Source organism: Chelonia mydas, chromosome 2, assembly GCF_015237465.2.
Source record: "Chelonia mydas isolate rCheMyd1 chromosome 2, rCheMyd1.pri.v2, whole genome shotgun sequence".
NCBI lineage: Eukaryota > Metazoa > Chordata > Testudines > Cheloniidae > Chelonia > Chelonia mydas.
In genome coordinates, this window is record NC_057850.1 from 244,739,989 (window position 1) to 244,759,138 (window position 19,150).

Sequence of the window (19,150 nt, forward strand, 5' to 3'; positions counted from 1 at the left end):
GGAAGCATGAGCAGGCCCCAAACCCCCCAGCTGGCAGCACATACTAACAGGGTACATAGGCTGCCTCGTTTTGCAGCAGAAGTAGGGTGCACTGCACCTGACAGGGCTTTGGGAGAAGGACATGAGAGTGTCCTGGGACAGGATTTGGGGCTGAGCAGCTTTCTGGGAGAGTTGTCATTTTTACTGTCTGCAAGATGAGGTAAATGGTTCCCTCCATTTGATTATTTAAGGCCTGTGGCTAGTGACATTAATTTGTTTGCATATTGGTACTAAATCTGCTGGGTGGTTATTGTAAGTTTAATTGCTGTCAAGGCGCTCAAAGTGTTTACAAGAGCTTTGTTCAGGAATGTCAAATCTAAAGAAATACAATAAAATAAATACTCTGCTCTAAGGCAGGTGTGTGTGTGTCCCTACTAGGTCAACAGCCTCCCCTCCCCTCTCCCACCCAGTGTGATGCGAGAGTTTTGTTCTCTAAATGAAAGCACTGCTTTTAAGTTGTGCATCATCTTTCCTTGCCCACTATCACACCACTCAGTTGGGACCATCCTTTTAACTATATCCACTAGAATTTCCTACATCATATGCAAAATTCCAAATATATTTCTAGAAGATTATAAATTCCCCTTCAGTAGCCCTCTTCAAGGGATGCATTTACAATGTACTTATTGCACTATCGCATCATGCAACATTACCCACTGGGGAAAAAGTGAGCTGTAGCTCACGAAAGCTTATGCTCAAATAAATTTGTTAGTCTCTAAGGTGCCACAAGTCCTCCTTTTCTTTTTGCGAATACAGACTAACACAGCTGCTACTCTGAAACAACTTGCTAGTTGCTCTACAATACAGATAAAAATGTGAGCTTGCGAGATCTACATATACTTACACAACCCGATCACACTATGTGATCAACACATTTCATAACACCAAACAGAGCAATCCTACCAATTCTCTCCATTAAAATATCTTCCTGCTCTACCAACACATCATACTCTGAGAAAACAGACAGGACTCTTACGTAACTCAGTGCCTCCTGGCACTATATTCCTTTCAGAATCTTCACTTCACACTGAATGAATAAATGAAATCAAAAGTATTCATCCAACAGCATGGTTCCATTACAGAACAAAATAAAGATTCAATATGAGATGTAAATTTGGTGGGGTGGATGATGAACGATTCTGTGGTAGTAGGGAACTGTCTGGATTCCTAAATTGCTAATTTAGAGAGTTTCTAACATTTGGGGATTTTTTAAAATATATATATGTGCAGAATACAGAATTTCTGTAAAGAAAGCAAAGTGATGTTTCTTGGCTGTTAACTGGACACCACTGAAAGAAATTCTCTATGTGAACTCTTTTTTAACTAAGTGGGGGCATATACTGAGATATCTCCTTGACACAACGTCTGCACATTACCAGCGTTGTCAGAAACTAAACATGATGTCTGTTTGTCAGACTGAGGTCTAAATCATACTCTGAAGTTAGGAATTTATTTTCAAACCTAAAATCAGAGAGACCTTTAACAGGAAAACTACGCTCCAGCTTTTTAAGTTATTTAGGTGTTGCTGCATTCAGCATCACAACATCTAATTGATTTAGGAGCCTAAATCTCATCTTCAAAAGGCATCTAGGAGTCTAAACTGCACTGGCAGTCAATGGGATTTAGACTGCTGAGTACCTAGATCCCTTTTGAAAATGATATTTAAGCTCCTAAATCGTTTAGGCATTGCCATGCTGAGCACAGCAACACCTAAATACCTTTAAAAATTTGTGCCGACATGACTAAATTCTTTCATGCTTGAATTTTTATAAAAAGTATTATATTAATAATTGCTTTCCAAGAGATCATTATAAATACTTTGTATTTCTACTTTCCTGTTACATATAAAAATATGGTAGGATAAACATACTGAAAAATGTAAAACTAATTTTTGAGCCATATTTTGATATCCACTTCCTTGTGGTTGGTGGTAACTTATTCATCGAATACCCACTGACTTCAGTGGGGCTTCACGTGGAGAAAGGTACTATAGAATATTGCAATCCAGCACTTTATAAAAAGGCATGGAACATCTCTTCTCCTCCTCCCATTTTGTCTACTTAGGCCCTTATCCTGCCAAACTTTATGCACAACTGTTCACAGGATCCTGATTCAACAAAGCACTTAAACACATACTTAATTTCATGCAGATGCTTAAGCTCATTTGAAATAAAAAATCCCATTGAAGTCAGTGGGACTTAAGCAATTGCTTAAGTGCCTTGCTAGATAAGAGCCATGTGTAGTGTCATTGACTTCACTGAAACTACTCAGGAGCATAACAAAAGGCACACTTGCAAGTCTTTGCAGGAGCTGACTTTTAGGTATGAGAAATGCTTACCACCTGTTTGGACACTCTCTATAGGAATAATAAACCGGTGAAAGAATACAGTGAATAGCAAACTAGAGCTTTAGTTTGAGAATTGCACTTACAATATTCTAATAACAGCAAAGTACAGGTCTATTGTATCTCCCCATTTTTGCTGGTAAAAATTTGCACATGTGACTAGTAGCTAGTGTGATATTCAGAGTACACAAATTTATGTTCACTTCCCAGTTTTTAGCTATTTATACTACATTCCAGCCAACAGCATGAAAACTAGGCCCTCTCCCGGAAGTGGACTACTTTTGTTTCTTTCACGTTATGTTCTGTTCTACAACACACAGTACAGTGGATGCTAGACTGCTGCACAGAATTGTTATTGGCAAATCATTAGTTGTATCTTGTATTACTTTGTAGAATTTTAAATTGCTGTGTTTTAAAATGAAGACTGAATTATTGCTTACCCAAAAGGTATTTTGCTGAGGACATAATATGCCGTAAACGAATGCTGATACACCTGCAAAATGAAATTTAAAAGAAAACAAGATTAGTAATGTAATCTATGTTAACGGGGCTCATATCAATGCAAAGTCTAGCATTTTATGGCAAGGGAGCTGTTATGAATACTTTGTAATCTGTACTGGAAAGGAACGATAAATTAATTCACCTAATGGTGATGTGTGATATTCATCTCACACCTTGTTAAAATGTTTGGCAAACTGTATCCATCCAGATGCTCTGTGTCGTTGCCATGGCTACCAGGTCTTTGATTAAGGTAGGGGCACATGCTCCCAGCAATGGCTAAATATAGAACAATCCTTAATGAGGACACCTTGGTCAGTTGGAGACAGGCGACATGGTTATAACAAGACACAACAGGGATATGGTATGTACTGCAACACCCTTTCATAGCCATCAGAGGAAAGCTGGCTGATTTTGGGCTCAGCAATGACTTAAGGTCTGTTTGACCCTGAGAGAGGCTGAATAGCATCTTCAACTTTCACTGACTTTTCTGGGAGGTGAGGGCACTCCTCACCTCACAGGATTAGGCCCTTTGAGACGGGAAAATTTACTACTTGTTTTAATGGTTTAAAACTTGATGGACGGATTTTCAGTGTGAATTGATTTGTCCCGGGGATTTCTGATTGCTCAGTGGGAGGAATGGGCGCTCAGCACCTGTGAAAGTCAGGCTGCTAATGTGGGTATGTAAATATAGATTTAGGTATCTGACTTTAGGCATCCAGGCTTTCAAACTCTGGTCTATTGCTTTAACTTAAAACACATTAAAAAGTCAACATTTACGCACATAGACCACTCCATGGCATCTGGGATATCACTCTGATTTCAATGCTAGTTTATGTGGCCCCCACCTTTGCTCATAAAGCACTCGAACTTTGTCATAGATTGAGGGCCTCTTGAATAGTAGGCCTGTATACATACACAACATCACTGTACTCTTTCCAGGAGTTACCTATTAGCTTGTACAAAATATTTTGACTATTCCCACAGACCAACAGATATCCTAAAGGGTGATAGAAACCTTGATGTGACCATAACACAGACCTATTACCATCCTCACACACTAACTAAAATCTGTTTGATTGCGATGCCACAGCCAGGGCCACAGAATACAAGACGATGCTATAGAATTGAGGAGAAGCAACTGCAGAAATTAGTTTAAAAACTGGCTGCAGTATCTAGCTGCTTCCCTTCCTTCTTTATCCTGCTCCTTGTTTTGTTCACATTGTAGACACTGATTAATGTGACACAGTCAGGAGGGTTAGGGCGAAAGTGTAGGTTTCATTATATAAATTACAAAATAGTCAAACAATAATAATAGAAGAGCTTTGTGAAATTTTTAAAAATGAAAGTGTGAGGGCCAACATCTTGCTTAACCCAACAGGGATTGAACTAGAGACCTCCAGAGATGATATCAGCATTTGCTATAGCTTGAGCTAGCCTGATGCACAAGGCTTCAGCAGACCCACCTCTTGTGGATTGGGCAGAGAGGGAAACCTAATACACGCTGATTACTGGGTTACCAACACAGACACTCCTTTGTAGCAACTGCAACCCAAACATTGCAGCCTTGTGCCAGTGCATGAAATCCAGTGAATGAAAGGGGGAAGCAGCTATCAGGGTGTAGGGGGAGCTGTCTCCCAAAAGCTGGAGGTATGACACCGGAACAACATCTAATTGGTTATAGATGGCAATCTGCACCTTTTGTCTCTATTCATTCATTCCTTTACAGACACAAACTCCTTCAGAGAGCATCACAAAATCACATCCTATTAATGTGTGTTAGGTTTCTGAGTCTCTGATTTACTTGATAGATATGCAAAACCACTTGTAGCTTAGACAACTACCTTGTGACTACACACCTGAGAAGGCTCAGGAATGCAAATGACTTTGCTGCAGTTTCGCATTTATTTATGCTGAACATGTCCCCTCCACCCCTCTGAGATGGTGCAATGCTAATTAGTGTTGTATTTCCCTCCCAGCCCTTAATTCCATTAAGTTTGCTGAGGTCTCCTCAGAGGTCACAAAGTTTAAACTTGGAGAGCTGCAGTGTGAATCTGAAGGTAGCATAGGTCCCTAGGTTTTACTTTAGTGTTACTGAAGTTATAAAGCTGTTCTGATTCCCCAAAGGGAAAGAATGGGAATAGCAAATCCTGAATACAAAGGAGAAACGCTGCATGGAGTTATACAGTAAAATCTTGGCACAGCTAAGCTAGAAACCATTTCGGAAATGTCCTATAAGATTTTTCATGTGAAGTCAGACCAAACTGTCCTCAGAATAATTCCCTTTATACCTGTATTTAAAACTACCAGGGTCCATAAATACTGAGCACTGTTCATCTTTAAAATGCCTCGGAACCACTAAATATTCCTCCAAAGCCTCTAGGAAGGGGGAAAAATGGGGAAGACAGGTTAAGTTCAGGACTAGAACATGACTCTCTTGCTTATTAACATAGGCAGGTTTTCAAACAGGACAGGACTATCCCACGTATCTGAAGACAGTTGAAGTACCAGTATGAACACTGTCAGGCTCACACAAAGGAGAAGGAGAGGAGACGACAAATGGAGTGGGCAGGCAAACAGATAGGGCAACTGCTGGGAAAGGCATTGGTTGGTGCTTTTTCCTGTGGTTACTATAGATTACAGGCAGCCATGTTAGAAGGCACAACACCACAGCAATTAGCAGAGTCTGAGGCACAGAGGTTGTTAAGTACAGAGAGACACAGAGATTGAGAGGGTAAACAAGAGAGTGAGTTTGTTTGTGGGAGGGCGGAGGGTGAGAAAACCTGGATTTGTGCTGGAAATGGCCCAACTTGATGATCACTTTAGATAAGCTATTACCAGCAGGAGAGTGGGGTGGGAGGAGGCATTGTTTCATGGTGTCTGTGTATAAAATGTCTTGTGCGATTTCCACAGCATGCATCCGATGAAGTGAGCTGTAGCTCACGAAAGCTCATGCTCAAATAAATTGGTTAGTCTCTAAGGTGCCACAAGTCCTCCTTTTCTTTTTGCGAATACAGACTAACACGGCTGTTACTCTGAAACATGTTCCAATAAATGAACAACTGAAGAATTTCTGATAAGTATCGGACTTTCCTAACTGCATGGACACGAGGGAACCCTCTCCCCTCCTGTGGTCAGTTCACTTCTCCATTCACACAGGTTGGCTAAACTTTGACTTAGAGGGACAACATGGTTTAATGAGGTGAGTGACAAAGGGAGAGGAATTCATTAGTTTTAATCCCAGCTGTGCCAAAGACTCACTTGGTGGTAAACCATGAAATCTCTCGGTCTCTCATGTTCTGCACCAATACAAGAAGAGGGGAAGAGGGAAGATAATGCTACTTATCTGCTTCCCTGGGGCATTGTGAGGAGTTGCACAGCTTTGGAGCTCTCAGCCCTGATCCTTGCCTAAACCCAAGCAGCTTGCAGCACAACCAAGGATAGGGGTGTGTGAAAAAGGCTTGGTTTGAAGCAACCTCTTTTTACTCCCTAGATCCTAGGCTGGATATGTGCCAGGCCATTTCCCAAGTGTAAATTAGAGCAAGATTAGGGCTGCTCTACATTACATCTGCTACCAATGGGCCCAAGGAGGATCAGGTCACAGAAAATCCTCAGCCATGTTCCCTATGCCAGCTGCAGGTGGCACAGAAGTCACTGTGCCAAACCTATGCCATCAGAGGATCTCCCTCCATTGGGCTGATCGTCCTGCAATCAGCTACATAGGTCTTTTCCACTTCTCATCCACATTATCCACAGCAACAGTCGCATGCCTTCTTCGCAATGGTACCAAATGACAAGACAGATTCAGTACCTAAGAGCCTAAAAAGCAATTATTTTATCTAAAATTCAGAGACATACAGATTTGACTACACTCTGCCCTGAAACCATTGACTTCATTTCATACCTTCATCCACCCAGGCGTAGAACTTCCAGCACCTTCCAGCCCGTAGCACTGAGGAATAAGGTAGTGTGTCTACAATGTCTCCATAGAAGCTCTGGGCCAGCAAAGCACTTGAGCATGTGCTGCTGAAGTACATGAGTAGCTCCATGGATTTGACCCCACCTATTCATTGGCAGTGCTTAAAGTTAAGTGCTTGTTTAAGTGTGTTGTACTGGGGAGCCCATAGCCCTTGCTCCTGCCCCAAAACTCATCACAGCCCCAGCAGCATCTGATAGTGCTCCAAGGGTCAGAAGGATGGCATGACTCTCTTTTCCTCCCAGACTCTGGCACAGATAGCTGATCTCCCCCTACTCCTGTGCTTCACAGTCAGGTCATAGCTGCCCCTAACATGGGTGTGTTTCCACTCTTCCTATCGTCCAGTAGAGCCACACACAGCCAGCCAGAATCTGGCTATAAAATGGTTGTTTCCTTTCCTATCATCACTGATTTTAAAGGTTTCCTAACCTTCTTTAAAAATGTCACTAGAAGATTTTAGATTCGGCATCATACAATTATATCCCAAAGAGGAACATAAAGAGAAAGGAAACCAAATTAAGAGATCAGACCACATCCCGGAAAGGAAATGGTTAGAAGAGAAGGACAGAAGACTGATCTATTTTCCGATATCTCTGCTGCCATGCAAGTGATTTGCTTTTACAGATGGAAAAGTAATCAAATTTCAGAGAAAAATGAATCACTAATTAGAAATATTCAGAAACAAAACAGAAACAGAGTAGCTGAGGATCAGAAAATGTCTTAGACTCTAAGGCTCCAGGGTATGCGAAATATCTGCCCACGAGAAAAACACGGAGCACAAACTGAAAGGATTGAGACTCAAAGCTGAAAACATAATTATCACCTTATAAATTGAAAAATTACTTAAGAATGTCATTGGGCCAGTTTAAAAAAGGAAAATCAATGGGGTGGTAACTCACCAAATCCTGCTCAAATATGAAGTTCAATAGGGTCCTCCAAGGGCAATCAATTACCTTACTCTTGCACCACTGGTCATTGAACTCAGAAGTCCAATTTATTGGCAGTTCACAAGAGGAAAAACATTTTAGAACAGTGGCGGGCAAACTTTTCGGCCTGAGAGCCACATCGGGTTTTGGAAATTGTATGGAGGGCCGGTTAGGGAAGGCTGTGCCTCCGCCCCCTATCCATCCTCCCCCTTGCGTCTCACCCCCTGACACCTCCCCCCGGGACTCTGGCCCCATCCAACCCCCCCGTTCCATGACGGCCACCCCAGGACCCCTGCCCCATCTACCCCCACCCCGCTCCCTGTCCCCTGACCGCCCCCGGAACCCCTGACCCTGATGCCCCCCACCGCCCCATCCAACCCCCCCTCCTTCCTGACTGCCCCCCCCGGGACCCCACCCCCATCCAACCCCCCCCCCCGTTCCCCACCCTCTGACTGCCCCAACCGCATCCACCCTCCCCACCCCCTAACCACCACCCCGAACTCCCCTACCCTCTATCGACCCCCCCCCCCCGCTCCCTGCCCCCTTACCGTGCAGCACAGAGCAACGGTGGCTGGCGGCACTACAGCTGCGCCGCCAAGAGCGTTGCACCGGTGTAGTGTAGTAAATTGCTCTCCATAACTGCTACCAGTAGCACATTCCTACGCCGAGCAGTTTAATACACTACACCAGCAACAAGGTGCACTGAGGCTGCGGGGGAGGGGGAACAGCAAAGGAGGGGCCGGGGGGACTAGCCTCCCTGGCCGGGAGCACAGGGGCTGGGCAGGATGGTCCCGCGGGCCGTAGTTTGCCCACCTCTGCTCTGAATCCTCACTGGACTCAAACTATTCTTGTAATCGTCTGTCCCTTTTCCTCTCAAATGAGAAAAGCAGTACAAATAAAACTCAGATGGTGTGTGAAACTGTAGCTGCTACATCTGCCAGCAAAGTCCTCCGTTAATATCTCTAACAATGTGGTTTGTCAGCAGAAGATTTATATAGGTCATTTTTCCTATCTTCACTGCAATTGTGCAATGCAGAAATGAATATATCAGTGTCAGACCAAACACATGAGGCTGTGGCACTTTAAGAGAGTTAACTATTAATACCACTTCAGAGTGGACCTGACAGCCTGGCAACAGTAACCCACAATGTGATGCAGGAGACTCAGGATAAAAGAGGCCTTGGGACATTTCACTCTTTAGGCCTGTGGAATATAACTAGGCTCTGAAGCTGACAAACTAAGAGTAACAAGAAGGAGAAAAACAAGATCATGAGTGGAACACAGTGACAGCATATTTCTCTGCTATACTAAGGGACAGGTGGGGGTGCAAGGGACCTGCTTTGTTATCTGCTAAAGGGATCAACAGGAGAACTGTGTTCAGAGAGGAAATAAGATCCAGGTGTTAGTGGTAGGCTGTGTTACACATTATTAAGACTGCCTCCGTATAGCGTGCATTATGCATGCTAAAACAGATGACCCATAGTAAGAGCCTGTTCACTTTTCTATTGTCACATCCGTTCCTGAGTCAATCAGTCACTAAGAAGTAATACTGGGTTGTTACTTCCTGGTGGTTTAAATCTTCCTGCACTGAAAAGACTAATTGTCAGATTAAAAAAAATCATCACAGTTCCTCTTCGTTAAATTCTTTAAAGAATTGGAACAAATCAATGCACCCCACTGGGTAATATTTCAGTATTTTTATACCAGGATAACACAAAAGGCTAAATTTTCATTATATGATTAATTATATTCTAAACCACCCTGTGAGCCCATTGATTTTCATGGGACTTCTATGGGCTGAGATTAGTCAGTTCATAATTTGGAACATTTTTCTGTTTACTAACCAAACGTGAATGAAGTCCTATTTCCGTACTGGCTACTGTATGTTACTTCATAGGCAGGAAAGATCCACTTTTGTTAACTGGACACTGTAACCATGGCAACGTTCTGCTAAACTTTTAACCTTTTCAAACACATAAAATGCAATTACATTTTTCTTCTTGCTTTTATATATGAATGACTTATTACACTAGGAGCAACCTCCAGCTGAGGCATTCCCTACTGCTTTGGAGATGGCTCTCAGCTTCTCCTCCAGGTGGCGACAGATTGTGAGGTAATGCTCTTCCCACCTATCATTATTATCGGATCAAAGCACCGTCACCATTTTATCGCTAACAAGAGTTCCATAAGAACCTTGTTTCCTGCAGAATCCAGTTCAACTATGTAAATATCTACATCTTCGACAGTCACTGCAATCCAAGAATGTGGAATCCATGCAGTTATACCTGTGTCCTAAACTCAGGGAAGCTCTGCTATTTGCAAGGAGAGAGAGCCAATGGATAACTTCATGTAATTGAAGACTTTCTTTCCACCTCTCTAATCTTTCGTATTTATCACGGTGCCTCTCTGATGTGTCACCTTTCCTTCTGTGGCAGAGGATTCTGCTTTTTCTCTGCACCTGTGACAGGGGTGTACAAACACCACACTGAGCAACAAGGGGTTAAGGAAGTACTCTGGGCTCACCGGTAGGAAATATGCCAACTAGAGAAGGAATTAAAAGGCAGGGGGGAAGCTCATTTGAGGACAAACCAGGGAAGAGGGCAGACCAGGGAAGAGAGCAGACCGGCTACTGGCATCTCCAGAAGAGACTAGCTGAGGGAAGACAGAATCTCTCCCTAAACAACTGCCCAAAGGACCCTCCACGGGGGAAGGGAGGGCCTGCTGCAGAGACAGCCTGAGGGGAATATAAACTCTGGACTTGATTGAGCCCCTTCATTTTCTGTTTGCACTACCCCAGTGGGGGGAAAGGCCTTGGACTGAGCTGGCCCAGGAGGCTGGGCCATACCACAGGAGGAGGCGGTCGTTATCCGAGAGCAAAAGGAGAATGACCTGCTCTACACAGCCACCAGAAGGTGGTGTGAACAGATAAGCCTCACCTGCCTTACCACAGATGGCAACCTTGGGACAACAGCAGGGAGGCGGGTAGGAAGTGTGCCCGGGAGGGCTACCTTAAGCATCTCAACTGTCAGACCGCTGATAGCCCTCAAAGGGCCCTGGGTCAGAGCCTGGTGGAGTGGGAGGCCCAGGCTCCCCTACCAACAACCCCCCTGCACATCAGGACTAAGCCCTGACCACTAGGAAGCACTTCCCTACCAACCTATCCCAAGCGAGAGCCATCAGATAATCCTATTTGCTTTCTTCCTTCGCAAGTAATATATCCCTAACTATGGTGCTATGAACTGTGTGTGTCTGCCTGTCATCCCATTCCTCAAGCAACGCTGCACATTCTTTGCAGCTATCCTAAATTAAGAAGACCGTAATCAAGGTCAGGCACCTCTTGTGTCTCGGCTCACCTGACAGTCAAATAAACAGACGCGACTGTTAAACGCATTATTTGGCAGGGAGATCTCCCCATGTCCCACTGCACAGTACTCACATGGCTAAACAAAAGGATAAACACATGTAATGTACTCACTGCTACAAAGAAAGCCTACCGTGAACTTCCTATAGAAGGATATAGAGGTGAGCAGAGCCTCTGACAGAGCAGGAATGGTGGAAGTGGGCTTGGTACTTAGCTGCGGTTGTCTCTCTGGAACTGATGGACAGACAAAGCATTCTGGCACTGAGGATCTTTGCTATTCTCTCCATAGTCTGTGGAAACTGACTTGACTTAATTTGGGACCACATATATTAGTTACAGTGACACTTATATCTACTTACAGGTGTAGGCCAAATTGTGGCCTGTCCTGTGCACCCACAAAGGGAAGCGAGGGAGCATAAACTCCCCTCCTTTATCCTTACTCCCTTGCACCAGCTACTCATACCTCAGGTAGCAGTAGAGGGGACAGCAATCGCTGAAGGGCTTCTAGGTCACCTCCCATACACATGGAGAGGGACGGCAGCAAATGATACTTAAAAAGTGTTTGTACTGGGGTTGAGAGAAGGAAATGTATCCAAGTCCACTCAAACCAGTCTGCTTAAGACTGCAGACCTGAATCCTAACATCAGCAGAAGATTAAGGATGGATCCTAGTTTCTGGGCTAGGCAGCGGAAAGGGCCCAACCGAACACTGAGTCAGGGACAAGCTAAGGGTTAGATTCTGATCTCATTTACACCAGTGTAAACATGGAGCAACTCCACTGACATCACTGGAGAGACTCCAGGTTTATGCTAGCATAACGGATCAGAGATTCCTAGGGAGTCTGCCAAGCACTGGGAAGAACAGACGAGTTTTTTGAAGGAAGTGGAACAGAAAGGAATGGTCTGTGCATGGGATGGAGCCTGGGAGGAAGAGAAAGGAGAGGTGGAACAGCAGGAAGAGTCTGTGCAAGGGGCTGATTTTTTTGCATGGTGGGGCTGACGTAGTCTTAGACCAAACATTCTGGGTTTGTACGACACAGTACTAGAACATTGCAACATCAGCCTAAAACAGCCCTCACTTTGTGAGCCCATCCTCAGAGCATGGACAGTGGAGACGGGTGGCTCCTTCTCGTCACACAATAGCAGAGGGCTCATGACACTATTCAACTAGCCGATCCAGAAATGCCCAGCTCTTCTCTACTACCCGCACGGTGGGTCTGGTCCCTTGGAGCACAAACACTTCCAGAGTGATGTGGCATCATGATGTGAAAAAACCATCTGTGCCATAGGGTACTTGGTCCAGGTACATTTTAGGCTTTTGTGGCTAGAACTCAAACCTATTGTAATAAATCTACATGCTGCAAGCAACTGACAAAATCACTATGCAGATCTCACATGCAGAGGCTGCTGGGAGCAGAACCCTGGTTCCTCAGCTCCAAAATAAAATGCCTCTAAACAAGCTAAGCTAAAGAATACCCCATTAGCTGACAGCCCCAGCTCTAGTATGTAAAGTGCTAACCAGTAAAATAAAGTGTTTTAGCCAGACTAATGTGGATAGACTCTAGTACTGTAAGATAATAATGCCAGTTAATGTTGTAGAAACTGAACTATCTAGAGCATAACTAGCTAGAGCATCTGAGAGTCTGTTGAGGGACAGTTTGTCAGTTTGACTGTGTGCTTGATTGTTTGAAAAGTGTGAATTGGGAGTGCTTTGTTCCAGGTGAGCCTTGAGTGGGCCTGACTGTTATAAAAAGCCAGTCAACTGCGAACCAGCTGAGCGGCGAACAGAGGGAGTTCGCCTGGGGAGAGCCCACTGAGGCTTTCATCTTGCGGCTTCTCTGAGCACCTGAGGAAGCTCTTAGAAGGAAGGTAATATGGATGGGGAGCGTTCAGCTGTTGTTACCTGCACAGGATGTGCCATGTTTGTCCTTCTTCCACAGGACAGAAGCAAAAAAGTGCAAGCTGGTCTCCATATTGGAAGAGAAGGTTCAAGGTCTGGAGAAACAAGTATCGACCCTGCATTGCGTAAGAGAAACTGAAGATTTCCTGGACAGACATCAGTATATGCTTCTACAGACACAACATTCTGAAGAGTCAGAGCAGGCTGCGCAGCGGGGACAGAAGGATGGTGAAGAAATTTGGCAGCATGTGACTCCAGAAAAAGAAAGGGGAGCGTCCATACCAGCAATGCAGATACAGGTAAGCAAACATTTTCATGTTCTCTCCACAGGTACTAATGCGGAGAGTGGACTAGATGATACATCTGAGGGAAGGGAGCAGAAGGAGACTCTGCCAATTGGAAGGCATGAGATGCACTGTCCTAGGGATTCGGGTTCCACTACCACCACTCCCAAGAGAAGGAGGCGGCTGGTGGTGGTCGGGGACTCGCTCCTCAGGGTGACTGAGTCATCTATTTGCTGCCCCAACCGGGAAAACCGAGAAGTCTTCTGCTTTCCAGGAGCTAGGATTCACGATGTGACAGAGAGACTGCCGAGATGCATCAAGCCCTCGGATAGCTACCCCTTCCTGCTTCTCCACATGGGCACCAATGATACTGCCAAGAATGACCTTGAGTGGATCACTGCAGACTACGCGGCTCTCAGAAGAAGGATAAAGTGAGGCGCAAGTGGTGTTCTCGTCCATCCTCCCTGTGGAAGGAAAAGGCCCGGGTAGAGTCCGTCGAATCGTGGAAGTCAAAGAATGGCTACGCAGGTGGTGTTGAAGAGAAGGCTTTGGATTCTTTGACCATGGGATGGTGTTCCAAGAAGGAGGAGTGCTAGGCAGAGACGGGCTCCACCTAACGAAGAGAGGGAAGAGCATCTTCGCAAGCAGGCTGGCTAACCTAGTGAGGAGGGCTTTAAACTAGGTTCACCGGGGGAAGGAGACCAAACCCTGAGGTAAGTGGGGACGTGGGATACCAGGAGGAAGCACGAGCAGGAGAGCGCGAGACGGGAGAGCTCCTGCCTCATACTGAGAAAGCGGGAGGATTAGCGAGTTATCTCAAGTGCCTATACACAAATGCAAGAAGCCTGGGAAACAAGCAGGGAGAACTGGAAGTCCTGGCACAGTCAAGGAATTATGATGTGATTGGAATAACAGAGACTTGGTGGGATAACTCACATGACTGGAGTACTATCATGGATGGATATAAACTGTTTGGGAAGGACAGGCAGAGCAGAAAAGGTGGGGGAGTTGCACTGAATGTAAGAGAGCAGTATGACTGCTCAGAGCTCCAGTATGAAACTGCAGAAAAACCTGAGTGTCTCTGGATTAAGTTTAGAAGTGTGAGCAACAAGGGTGATGTAGTGGTGGGAGTCTGCTATAGATCACCGGACCAGGGGGATGAGGTGGACAAGGCTTTCTTCCGGCAACTAATGGAAGTTACTAGATCACAGGCCCTGGTTCTCATGGGAGACTTCAATCACCCTGATATTTGCTGGGAGAGCAATACAGCGGTGCACAGACAATCCAAGAAGTTTTTGGAAAGTGTAGGGGACAATTTCCTCGTGCAAGTGCTGGAGGAACCAACTTGGGGCAGAGCTCTTCTTGACCTGCTGCTCACAAACCAGGAAGAATTAGTAGGGGAACCAAAAGTGAATGGGAACCTGGGAGGCAGTGACCATGAGATGGTCAAGTTCAGGATCCTGACACAAGGAAGAAAGGAGAGCAGCAGAATACGGACCCTGGACTTCAGAAAAGCAGACTTTGACTCCCTCAGGGAACTGATGGGCAGGATCCGCTGGGAGAATAACATGAGGGGGAAAGGAGTCCAGGAGAGCTGGCTGTATTTTAAAGAATCCTTATTGAGGTTAAAGGGACAAACCATCCCAATGTGTAGAAAGAATAGTAAATATGGCAGGCGATCAGCTTGGCTTAACAGTGAAATCCTTGCTGATCCTGAACACAAAAAAGAAGCTTACAAGAAGTAGAAGATTGGACAAATGACCAGGCAAGAGTATAAAAATATTGCTCGGGCATGCAGAAGTGAAATCAGGAAGTCCAAATCACACTTGGAGTTGCAGCTAGCAAGAGATGTTAAGAGTAACAAGAAGGGTTTCTTCAGGTATGTTAGCAACAAGAAGGAAGTCAAGGAAAGTGTGGGCCCCTTACTGAATGAGGGAGGCAACCTAGTGACAGAGGATGTGGAAAAAGCTAATGTACTCAATGCTTTTTTTGCCTCTGTCTTCACGAACAAGGTCAGCTCCCAGACTACTGCACTGGGCAGTACAGCATGGGGAAGAGGTGACCAGCCCTCTGTGGAGAAAGAGGTGGTTAGGGACTATTTAGAAAAGCTCGACGAGCAAAAATCCATGGGGCCGGATGCGCTGCACCCGAGAGTGCTAAAGGAGTTGGTGGATGTGATTGCATAGCCATTGGCCATTATCTTTGAAAACTCATGGCGATAGGGGGAGATCCCAGATGACTGGAAAAAGGCTAATATAGTGTCCATCTTTAAAAAAGGGAAGGAGGAGGATTCGGGGAACTACAGACCAGTCAGCCTGACCTCAGTCCCTGGAAAAATCATGGAGCAGGTCCTCAAGGAATCAATTCTGAAGCACTTAGAGGAGAGGAAAGTGATCAGGAACAGTCAGTGTGGATTCACCAAGGGCAAGTCATGCCTGACTAATCTAATTGCCTTCTATGACGAGATAACTGGCTCTGTGGATGAGGGGAAAGTAGTGGATGTGTTATTCCTTGAGTTTAGCAAAGCTTTTGATAGGTCTCCCACAGTATTCTTGCCAGCAAGTTAAAGAAGTATAGGCTGGATAAATGGACTATCAGGTGGATAGAAAGCTGGCTAGACCGTCAGGATCCATGGGTAGTGATCAATGGCTCCATGTTTAGTTGGCGGCTGGTTTCAAGCGGAGTGCCCCAAGGGTCGGTCCTGGGGCCGGTTTTGTTCAATATCTTCATTAATGATCTGGAGGATGGCGTGGACTGCACCCTCAGCAAGTTTGCAGATGACACTAAACTGGGAGGAGTGGTAGATACGCTGGAGGGCAGGGATAGGATACAGAGGGCCCTACACAAATGAGAGGATTGGGCCAAAAGAAATCTGATGAAGTTCAACAAGGACAAGTGCAGAGTCCTGCTCTTAGGATGGAAATATCCCATGCACCACTACAGACTAGGGACCAAATGGCTAGGCAGCAGTTCCGCAGAAAAGGACCTAGGGGTTACAGTGGACAAGAAGCTGGATATGAGTCAACAGTGTGCCCTTGTTGCCAAGGAGGCTAATGGCATTTTGGGATGTATAAGTAGGGGCATTGCCAGCAGAGCATGGGATGTGATCATTCCCCTCTATTTGACATTGGTGAGGCCTCATCTGGAGTAGTGTGTCCAGTTTTGGGCCCCATACTACAAGAAGGATGTGGAAAAATTGGAAAGAGTCCAGCGGAGGGCAACAAAAATGATTAGGGGGCTGGAGCACATGACTTATGAGGACAGGCTGAGGGAACTGGGATTGTTTAGTCTGCGGAAAAGAAGAATGAGGGGGGATTTGATAGCTGCTTTCAACTACCTGAAAGGGGGTTCCAAAGAGGATGGATCTAGACTGCTCTCAGTGGTGGCAGATGACAGAACGAGGAGTAATGGTCTCAAGTTGCAGTGGGGGAGGTTTAGTTTGGATATTAGGAAAAACTTTTTCACTTGGAGGGTGGTGAAGCACTGGAATGTGTTACCTAGGGAGGTGGTGGGATCTCCTTCCTTAGATATTTTTAAGGTCAGGCTTGACAAAGCCCTGGCTGGGATGATTTAATTGGGGATTGGTCCTGCTTTGAGCAGGGGTTTGGATTAGATGACCTCCTGAGGTCCCTTCCAACCCTGATATTCTATGATTCTATGATTCTAGTGCCATGCTCTGTTATTTCATAATTATACTTTTCTTTTTTAAATATTTGTTTTCAAATCCCACTTTCTGGAGTCTCATCCTGTGGATGCTGTAGGAATGGGAGCTTTCCACTGGCTTCAGGACTGACCTTTTTGTGATGCAGCGGAGGTAAAGTGGCTGGCTGCTCTTCCTTACAAATTTAGTATGGAATCAGTATGACCTACACGTATTAAACATACAGCTGGCACACCAGATCCAGCCCTCAGGAGAATGTTAATCCAATCTGCCAACTGCTGTTCTCCTTTAATACAGAGTAGGCCTGCCAAACAATACAAAAACCTTCTTTTGCTCCTGAGCCACCTGTCCTTCACAGCACGTAAGTGGCACCATTGGAAATAGCAATGACTAGCAGTGACTGAGTGACTTAGAGAAGACGTACTGTTTAATATTTTATTGGTAAATAAATAATGGCAGCTTCAAAATACTCTTAGCATTTCCTGCCTACATTTGTATTTTGTACTTGTTATATTCCAGGTTACTGAGGAGTATCTGCAATCAAGGTACTGAGAACTGACAGGGACATGCATGGGAATTTATTGTTCATAACCTTTTCATATATGTTTAAGCATTCACATGGCACTGACTAAACTCCCAAAGCTCTGTTCCAGCATGCAACAGGTTCAGTGTACAACCAGGCATGGATTTTCCAGGTGTAGTGTCTCTGCCTGTTATAAAATCCTGGACAGGAACTTACAAAGGATAAGGTATTCCAGAACTCTAGCTTAATCTTATTATTTTACCAGGTTATACAATATTCCTAGACACACAAAAAACTACATTAAAATGCTGTTAAGATTAAGAGTGCCTATTAGAAAGTTAAGGGTAAAAAACATTACAGGGATATGGTAATTATCCCAAAGCCCAGCTTTACAAACGCAGGCAATTCAGAGTTACGGTCACATGTAAAATAAATACAAACATGTAAGAAATGCACAGTTAAGGCACCCAACCAATCTTCTGCCCTGCAGTGGTGTCATGCAATGTAGACACCATTATGATGAAGGCATTTTAGCATCTGTAGTCCCACATTAAATTTAAATGATTTTTAAATAAGTTACTTTTTAAATACTTTTCTTCCTTTCATGACATCACGCAGGTTTTAATTATTTTAACTAATTAAATGATTTACCTGTAAACATTTCAGAAAATTAATTCTGTCCTCAAAGAGCAAGTTCTGCAAGTTTGTGAGGAGGACACACTGTATTTTTCATGAAAAACAAAGTGGTTGAATCCCTTTAAGTGCAAAAGAGAGCTCAACCTTAATTATGGAGTCAATAGATCTTTTATGACTTATGCTCAAATAAATTGGTTAGTCTCTAAGGTGCCACAAGTACTCCTTTTCTTTTTGCGAATACAAACAAACACGGCTGCTACTCTGAAACCTATGACTACATGGTTTCTTACCTAATCCTGTAGGCTAATCCTATTCTGTATGACAGATTCTTATAGCCCTTCTGCTCTAATGTGTTCTTAGCAGAGCCAAACACACGGGGTCAAATTCATGTCTGGTGTAACTTCACTGACTCCAGTGAAGTTACACTAGGAAAGAATTTAGTCCAATAAAATTCTCAAATATTTCCAAGCATACTCAAAAAAGATAAAGTAAACCTGGATAATTTGCATAATTCTTCGAAGAATTTGGCTTCAGTCTGTTAAAATCAGATTTATTATAGTTTAATAAAAATCAATGAAGAAAACCCTATACACATGCATTTTTAAAAATTATTGCAGCGAAGTTAAATGGCCCTTGCAAAAACCTCAGAACCACGCAGGATCAAACAGACACATAAACCTATTTAGCGCCAGATCCTATATTGACTGGTCAGTCACAAAACTCCCATTAAAAAGAAAAGGAGGACTTGTGGCACCTTAGAGACTAACAAATTTATTTGAGCATGAGCTTTCGTGAGCTACAGCTCACTTCATCGGATGACATTGATGGCCCAAGACTAAGGGCCAAAGGTACATTACAAGGAGTTAACCCAGCAAATAAAGATTTCATATTTAACGAGATAGCTGTGGTGGTGGTGGTACAAAACCAAACATTAACAAAAAATACTTTCATTCATTTCTTTAAATGGCAGAGAAACCGTTTTGCAAACCAAATGCTGCAGCAC

General features: G+C 44.3%; 1 protein-coding gene across 7 annotated transcripts in view; it reads right to left on the reverse strand.

Annotated features, from left to right (window-relative positions):
* Positions 1–19,150, reverse strand: part of DPP6 (dipeptidyl peptidase like 6) — an 812,601-nt gene that overhangs the window by 188,140 nt on the left and 605,311 nt on the right. For all 7 annotated transcript variants that reach the window (XM_037891092.2, XM_037891091.2, XM_043541565.1 and 4 more), the window contains one exon: positions 2,824–2,876. In XM_037891092.2, coding sequence (XP_037747020.1) covers positions 2,824–2,876 — 53 coding nt within the window. The remainder of the gene's footprint in view (positions 1–2,823; positions 2,877–19,150) is intronic.